We start from the raw sequence: 8,988 nt of genomic DNA, 5'->3' as shown, positions 1-8,988 counted from the left end.
TTACACTGCTCTCCAGAGACCAGGCATGAGGCCGGGAGGGGCCTGTCAGTTCCTATGATCTGTACTGTTTTCTGGCTGTTGCAGAGTTGTACCAAGAACGCCAGACAGTCTCTTCACAACCTGAAAGTGAGGGAAACCATGAATGTGGTTCCTTAGGCAAGGAGTTCTAATTGATCAGGACTCAAAATATACAAAAGTCTGGATTCTTTCAGTTGATTAAATATGCAGCCCATTAACTTTTCTTTATCTTAGAGCCAAAATCACCAGGACTAAGATAAACAGGAAAATACAGCAGTTCTGAGTTACGTGACCAGACCCCAGTGTCCTGCAAACGGACCCCTCTGCAGCCTCTGGGGCCATACCTTTCCCTTGGCAGGCAGCCTCTCAAAGCCTTTTTTTGTCAGCAAGCTGTAGAATCCACCTGTAGCACAGGGCATCATTAGCGAGCCTGGGTCCTGGAAGCATGGTGGGGTATGGGGAAGGCTGACTCTCTCTGTAGCTTGTGGAATAAAGAAGGAAGCACAAGAGGAGACAGAGAAAGAAATCCTAAGAAATAGGTGGCGAGAATGAGCTCTGTGGAGCTGTAAAATCTAGAATCAAGGATAGGAGAGGCAAAGCTGGAGGATGTCACATAAGCCGGGAGACTCCGTGAGGACAGAGGCAGTGACACCTAGTTCATGCGTGAAAGAAGTGGTACAGTTCTTTGCCAATGGGGTTTTCTCCTTGTAGAAGCTGCAAGTCTGATTTGTGGGGTCCCTGTTTCTACACAAATCAAGAATCCTCTTCTTGAGCAGACCGAAGCCCAGTATATTAGTGAGGAAGACTGTAGTGAATTCTGTCTGTATAGAGTTACAAGCGTTAACCTAAAGCGGGAGCCTCCTGATATAGCACACTGGAGGGGATGCAACTTATTTGTATACTTCCCTCCACTCTTGATGACCTGAATCGTCCCAAGCACGCCCACCTGGAATCCCAGAAGTCTATGATATTCAGAAGTAAGACTTTGCAGATGAAATTAGTTACGCATTTAGATGAGAACGCACTGGATTCTGATACAGTTGAAGTCTAATAAATGGTCCCTTAAAGAGTCAAGAACATAAAGTGATTCAGAGAAGTAGCCATATGAGGGTGGAGGGAAAAGTCGGAGTGTGTGCCTAATGAGTGATCAGGGAACTGAAGAGTCCCCTGAAACCTTCAAGGGTTCCCTGCTCATGACAGAACCTTGTTATTTAGACTTTCAGCTTCCAGAATCAGAGGAGAATAAAGTTGCTTTAAGCCATCCAGTGTGTAGTAATTTGGAGAGAGCTCCTCACAGAAACCAGTTAGACCGGTTTCAAAACCCAGAAGGTTTTCAGTCTCTGGGCCTTTAGAGCAGCTGAAAGAAGGGAGAAGCTCAAGACCTGACTGGAGAAGGAGTCTGTACATTCGTTACCAGCATTGTCTCCATATCTCACAACCTGAAGAAAACTCTCAGACACAAACTGAAATTCTGGGTGTGGTATTCCTCAAGGTTTGAATCTTCTGTGTTCTCATGAAGAAAAGTGTATGGCCACAAACTGACAGAGGACCCACCTTAGAGCTCGGTCTCAACAGCAGTAAGAGACTACACCTGAGGAACTTCAATAAGTTCAGGTGACATAAACCAAAGCCATCAGTCCCCTGCCTCTGAGTTCTGACTAGCATGAAATACTCTGACTATAGTACAGTTATCAAAATTGGAATTTGCCCTTGATGCTATCCTTACATAGTCCACTATGCGTATCCAAATTCTGTTATTTTTCTGAATCTTTCTTTTGCCACTCTTCATTCCTGGACCCGGGAAAGAACCCAGACTGTCCTGTAGCATTTGATCACCGCCGTGGGGCTCGACTCTGTTATTCTAAAGCAGCTTGCCAGCCTCCCGTCGTTGTCGTCATCTCTCCATCTTTGTAGTTTTGCAGTCATTGGGGGATTTTGTCATCTTTCCTTCACTTCTGGCTGGTCTGATGGTCTCCTTTACAAGCGTTTCATGGGGAACATGACATTGGTTCACCCCACCACTCTCTTTTGATAATATTTTTCACTTGATTAAAACAGAACTAGACACTTCCTCATTAAATTACAAGTTCCAGTCTTCCCTGGTGGCTCTTTATCCCAGCTTTTCATCCCTAGGTCATGAAGGACAAGATGTGTCAGGTTCTCCCTGGGGTCTTCAGGCCCTTGAGGAAGAACAAGAGTTGCTCTGACCACACGAAGGCTTGACCTAATTTTCGCAGCCTGTTATCTTTATCTTTAGAAGTAGTTTGATTTTTCTCCTTTTTCGATATTTTTCTTTTAATTATCCTTCAAGTGTTCTTCCCAAAGTCTAATAGCATAGTACTTTCTGAAATATTTTTCTTAAACCTTTAAAATTTTTTATTATTGCTAGTTAGGTGTGTGTATTTGTGTGTGTGTGTGTGTGTGTGTGCGTGCGCACAAGAATGCAGGTACCTGTGGTGGCCAGAAGAGGGCATCATATCCTGTGCTGCCTAGTTTATGTCAACTTGACACCAGCTAGAGTCGTTGGAGAGGAGGGAGGCTCAGTTTGGAAAATACCTCCACAAAATGGGGCTGTAAACAAGCCTGTAAGGGATTTTCTTGGTGCTTGATCTGGGAGGGCGTTGTGGGTGGTACTACTCCTGAGCTGGTGGTCCTGAGTTCTATAAAAAAAGCAGGCTGAACAAGTCAAGAAAAGCAAGCCAGTAGGCAGCACCCCTCTGTGGCCCTCATCAGCTCTTGCCTCCAGGTTTCTGCCTTGTTTGAGATCCTATCCCAACTTCCTTCAGTAATGAGCAATGATATGGAAGTGTAAGTCAACCCTTTTTCTCTCTGAATGGTCATGGGGTTCATCACAGCAATAGTAACCCCGACTAAGACACATGCCCTGGAGCTGGCAGACAGGCAGTTGTGAGCTGCTCTACATGAAGACAACTCAAGTCCTCTGCAAGAGCCACGTGAGCTCTTAATTAATGAGTCCTCTCTGCAGCCCCTGAACTATTCCAGGCACCCATCTATTTATTTAATTAAACATGGCTCTTATGAATAGATCACTTCCATGACAGTGAACCTCCAGAATGAGTTGTGTGAGTGTATGATTCCATTTAAATAAAGGGTCTGTTATTGCTCAAGGCACCATCAGTATTTGACATGTGCAGAGATTCATAAAGGAAGGAAGAACACTTATTTCAGCCGTGAGATGAACAGGTCTTGTGAGATTTAATTAAACACAATTTGAACAGCTGAAAAAAAGAAAGGCAAAGCAAGGTAAGATCCTAAGCAACAACAACAAAATGCCATTGAAACTGCTCAGTATTTTTATTAGACTAGTCCTAAATTCATAGATCAATTCAGATAGTTGACACCTCCTGCTTTGTCCTTTTATAATTTTTAAACTCTGGTTGAGTTAAAGTACTTTTTTTGTTTGTGAATTTTTGCAGTCAACTGAAGTTTTCCTTTACACACACACACACACACACACACACACACACACACACACACGCACGCGCGCCACAGAGTTGAGGGACGGAGGAGGCTCAAAGCTGCCACTTTGGGGAAGGGAGCTGTGCACAGGAAGAGGCTTAGAGGCTGAGGAAGTAGAAAAGATACTGAGAAGAAACAAGGCCCTGGGAGCAGGAGGGTGGGGCTGGGCCTGACCACCGTGTTTCTGTCTGCATCAGAGGAAGGAACAGTTTAAATGAGGGACAGTGGAGGGCACTCCACACATCAGGAAAATGGTCAGAGATCTGTGAACATAGTCTATTAAAATATCTGTAGTACATGTGATTGTTTAAATAGACAGATAGATGATAGTGGGTGATAAATAGATGATAGACATTATATACTGTGGAAATGAATTATTTATAACATACCTGTTTGAAATGAACCAAAGTGCAAAGGAACAGAGGTTATGGGAAAATCACAGAAAGGGCTCTGTGGAATCCAGGAAGAACAGAGAACTAGACCTTTTTTACTCCCAAGCTGAACTTCAGGAATTCTTCTTTAAGAATCTTTATGACCCCTCCAACACAATGGAAGCTAGCCGGGGTGGAGGTGGGGGGTGGGAGTGAGGGGAGTTTCCTGGCTAGTTCAAGACTGATTTCTCTGTGTCCTGCCACCAAGTGTATGGTGTCTCAGCAATAGGGTCTTGCTCTCTGCTTCTGATGGTAACCAACCCAAAGGCCTGTGTCATCTGGGAGCCTCTAGGACCTTACTGACCAGCCACCTGTAGGGATATGTCCAGTTCCTGGCACTGAGGTTAATCGCTCATGCCTCTCAGAGTATCATTGTCCACCCATGGGGATACTCATTCAAACTCCTCCGTAAAATTACATCTAATAGTTAGCTTAAAATTAATAAAGTAAAATTGATGACACTAATGATCGTTAAGGAAAATGTACTGGGTTTTCAGAAGGCTTTCTCCACTAGTCCTTAGGGTTTCTTAACCCATTCCTTATCCTTCCTTCCTCTCAACCATGCTCACCCCTCCCCCACCTAAACCTTAAACCTCCACACTCCTTTATCCTCCCTTATCATGGATGTTTAACTATCTGGTACTACTATAGTTTATATTTGAGCTGTGATATCATGAGTTTCCAAGAAGCTTTTTCATATACGCATCTCATGCATGCTGATGGGGGAGAAAGAATATCATCCATCCATCTCTGGACACTGCATGCTACAATAAGGATCTGCCAGGCGAGATGTGCCCATTTCTTGGGTGGCAAGACTTTTATGGGAATGAGCTCTGCTCTTACAATTGGATTGAAGCCTGTCCCACAGAAAGGAATTTACACCTGGTACTGTAAACACATTCAAAACCATGATTCACAGTGGTCATTCACCATGGAGGGAGCCTAGTGTTATTTTGGTAAACGGTCATGTTGTCAAACTGCCTTTTAAATATTTATATTTATGCCCATAGATTGTGTTGTGCTGACCTCAGCCTTGGTCAGAGAAGCCTCAGGAGAGAGTGCTAATAGACTTCCTCCAGCAAGGCCACAGATCCCAAACTGCACCACCAAATAGGGACCACGTATTCAGATGCCCAAGGCTATGGGAGACATATGCCACTTCATGTCCCTCAAGTACTTATGGTCATATCATAACACAAAAGGCATTTAGTCCAACTTCAAAAGTTCCCATAGTTTTCTAGTCCTAGCACTTTAAAAGCCTGAGGCTCTCCTGAGATTCATGTCAACCTCTTAATTGTAACCCCTGTAAAATCTAAAGGCAAATTACATATTTCCATCATAAAATGGTGCAGAATATACTTTGTAATTCCAAAAGGAAGGAATGGGACGTAGTGAGGAAAGGCTGGACCACAGCAAGAGCCAAACCCAGAAGGGCGTGCATCAAATCCTCCCACTCCATGGCTCATGTCAAAGGACTTAGAGGCTCTGCCCTTCCACAATGGTTGCCTAGAATATGCTTATCTCTCTTGGGCTGTACAGGGACCTCCACTCCCTGCAATGAGCTCTCCTTGGCAGAAAGCCCATGGGTCTGGCTTCTCCCATGTCTTGGAAGCTCTAATGCAATCCAGGGCTCACTTCCATAATTTCATGCAATGGCAGGCAAGGTTCTCCATGGAGGAACTGTCCTGCCACATGCTGCCTCCCCTCAGTGGCTCTCTGGAATCATGGAAGAAGATTCCATGACCCCCTTACTCATGATGGCCTTCTTTACTCTAAAGCCAGCGCCGTGCAGAAGACACTGCCAAGCTTGGCTGCTAGCTTGGGCAGGACTCTGGCCCCTTGAGTCACATTTTCTTTCTTTTTTTTTTTTCTTTTAAAGCATCATGAATAAATATGTATTTAAAATGCACAGTGGACATCTTCAGTTTGTATTGTTCCATAGCACTCTAGCTGGGGTGACACAACAGGAACTGATCAAGTAGCACAAGGGACAGCCTGGGATCACGCACGCTCGAGGCAACAGTGTGCTGGCTCCCTGCTCTCCCCAATGGAGCCTCTAGAACACACTAACCCATGAGTGTCTGGGTATTTGGCTCCTAGAGTCACCTTGTGAGGGTGACTCTTCGGGTTGCAGCAGCTTTTGAACCTAGGGTGGTGTGGAGATGGTCACTGAGCCCGTGAAGAACATACTGTCAACTGTACCTGTGGTTTTGAAGCTGTCTTCACTGTAGATCTTCACATCCCAGACTTCACTAAGAACTGACAATTTATTATGACTAAATACCAGGGGCAACTGCAAATTCACTTATTCCATAAACAGGCAGATCTGGTCCCAGGAACCAGTGCAGGGACCAACACAGAGAGGCAGGAGACAAGGACCTCTCAGATGCTACCCTACTCTCAAAGTGATGCCCTCTCTGTTATGTCTCACACTAACATGATGCTACACCTAACACCTAGCAAAGGGAGAAAGAATACGGGAATTAAGTAAAAAGGACTAGTTGAGAAAGGAGCTGACGGGGTTGGGGGTAACTCTCAAGCTGGTACAATTGTTTCAAGAACTCAAGAAATGCTTCAAAGACATGCCCCCTCTTTATCAGTCCACACCACCACCGCCCTTTCTCAAACTGCAGGGTCAGTCTCACATGACTAACTCTTATGGTCAGCGATGCTCCTCAGGCGATCTTAGCCAGCCACTTCTCCAAGTGCTGGATGTCAGCAGAGCCAGTGTCCCCTCGTCCACCCTTGGCACTACACTCCAGGAACTCCACTTTGAGGGGCAAACTGGGAAAATTCAAATTCTTTGCCTTTCTTCCCCAACTGAGCAGGTGTGGTGCTGGAACCTGATTTTGCCATTGCAATATCTTGCTTATTGCAGGCTATTAATAAGGACAGCGTGTTCTTCAGAGTCATGCTGTCAATGAGGACCTGGTACAGAAATTCGGCCACATCTTTCACCTCACGCTGGAATGCCGCACTGTCCACCACGAACACCACAGCCCTAGCTGAAGACTTAAAGCGATCTAAGAGCTGAAACCTCAAGCTCTCGTGCCCAGGGAGGTCAATCAGAGTCAGGCTGTTACCCCTGTTATTGTTGACTTTGTATACGGCAGAACTATTGGTAATAGACGTCTGTGTGTCTCTGTACTGGCCAGTTAGCAACCTGACAAACAGCAACGTTTTCCCAGATTCACAGAGACCAACGAAGAGAACAGCTCTCTGACTGCTCTTTCGGCTCCAGATGAACTTCCAGAACACCAGCGTCAGCAGCACCACGAGTAGAGCCACTGCCTCGGAGAGCAGCGTCGGATCCCTCTGCTGCAGTTCCTGTCCTAAGGAGTAAGGTAAGGCTGGAAGGCGACACTGGCGCCATCGCCAACTCGCCAAGTGAGTCACATTTTCAGTTGCTTTTGTTTGTTGTTCTTTTTTAGGAGCAGAAAATTCCATAGGCCTTTTCCACTCTCAAGTTAGAAGCCTATGTGGGTGGTCGCTTTGAAGGCACCCCTCCCTCCCTTCATTCTAGTGCAATAAAAACTATTTAATATTCCTGTGTCTCTCAGCACAAACCTTCGATGCACCACAAAGATCAATATTCCTCTTCTCTCCAGACTTTACTTTCTGCATTTCTTTCTTCTCGATTTGCTCTTTTGCATTGTAGATCTGTGTAAGAGCAGTTGCTAATGACTATTTGACAGAGTCAATACTAGGCTGTGTTGAAATCTTCTTTGCCAAAGAAATTAGGCTCCAGGAAAGTCCTTAGGACAAAAGCAGAAAGCAGCCACATTTTTTTGTCAAATATCACAAGAGAGTCTCTATCCACATTGCTGTTAAAATTCTTGCTTCCCTCTGAAACATCTTGAACTGGACACCTACAATCCATTTACACCAGGCACTGTATTCCAGGGCCCTACTTAAGATGGCCTGTTCACTGCATTCAATGGCTTTTTCTAGTTGAAGTCCCAAAGTCGTCCATGGTCCACCAAACCCAACATGATCAGGTTGCCATAGCAACACCCCCACTCTCTGGTGCCAACTTCTTTATTAGCCACTTTTGTTGTGACATAACACTATGAATCAAGTCAATGTAGAAGAAAGAGTTGAATTGGGTTTGCAGGTCAGGAGGTCCATGATGATAGAGTAGTGACTTGGCAACTAGCAGAGAAGCCAAGAGATCACAACTTCCAATCACCCAGGCAACAGAGAGAGCAGACGGAGGGCAGCGTGGATCTTTCTACCTCTCAACAATCACCCCCAGTGCATACTCCCCTCAGCAAGGCCACATCTCCCAAAGTAACCACTAATTTGGAGTCAAACTGTTCAAATGTCTGAGACTGTGGGAGACATTCTTATTCAAGCTACTATAGGCAGCATGGTTGAGAACTAAGCTATCACAAGCTAAAGGGCACCCTGAATTCTGCAGCCCCTGAAGCTCTGGATGCCTAATCTTATAAATTATGCCAATCAATGAACTTCCTGGTGGCTTGGGGGCAGTCTTCTCTGAGTTTCTACCTTTTACTTGTGGGAGAATTCTAGTAGCATAACCCACACTAATTTACCAGTGAACGATCCAAGTCTGTTTTAAGAAGAATGTTCTGTCCAGAGTCACAGACCCCATCAGAACAGATACAGCAAAGCATCTTATAACCTCAGGTGGCTACAGGAGTTCTCTTTTCTAAGTTCAAAGACACCAACACCCTCCCTCTGGACATCAGCTGGTCAGACCTCCCCCACTGGGGTCACTTGCTGTCCATTACCCTGACATTCTCTCCCTGGGACTGTGAGGGAATGGGAGTAATTTTGTTCTTTCCAGACATTTTGGGCAAGTGGAAGTCTCAACCTTGGCCTATGATCCATCAGATCCAAGGCAGAACTTTCTGGACGCAGATCCCACTCTGAGCTCCTAGCCCCTTGCCTGCTTGTGGGAAGAGACCACTCACCCAGCAGTTGTCACACCTCAGTTCCAAAGCACTGTGGCTGTGGGGGCAGGAAACACACAGCCACAGGTGCTCACACAGCCACTGGTGCTCACACAGCCACAGGTGCTCACACAGCCACAGGT

General features: G+C 45.5%; 1 protein-coding gene across 1 annotated transcript in view; it reads right to left on the bottom strand.

Annotated features, from left to right (window-relative positions):
• Nucleotides 1-6,604: 6,604 nt before the first annotated feature.
• Nucleotides 6,605-8,988, bottom strand: part of Srprb (SRP receptor subunit beta) — a 13,664-nt gene continuing 11,280 nt past the window's right edge. Inside the window, 3 exon segments of the mRNA XM_021184597.1 lie at nucleotides 6,605-6,712; nucleotides 6,714-7,270; nucleotides 7,273-7,308. Of these exon segments, the coding sequence (XP_021040256.1) occupies nucleotides 6,605-6,712; nucleotides 6,714-7,270; nucleotides 7,273-7,308 (701 nt within the window).

Source organism: Mus caroli, chromosome 16 (assembly GCF_900094665.2).
Source record: "Mus caroli chromosome 16, CAROLI_EIJ_v1.1, whole genome shotgun sequence".
Lineage (NCBI taxonomy): Eukaryota > Metazoa > Chordata > Mammalia > Rodentia > Muridae > Mus > Mus caroli.
This window is presented reverse-complemented; position numbering and strand designations above follow the sequence as displayed.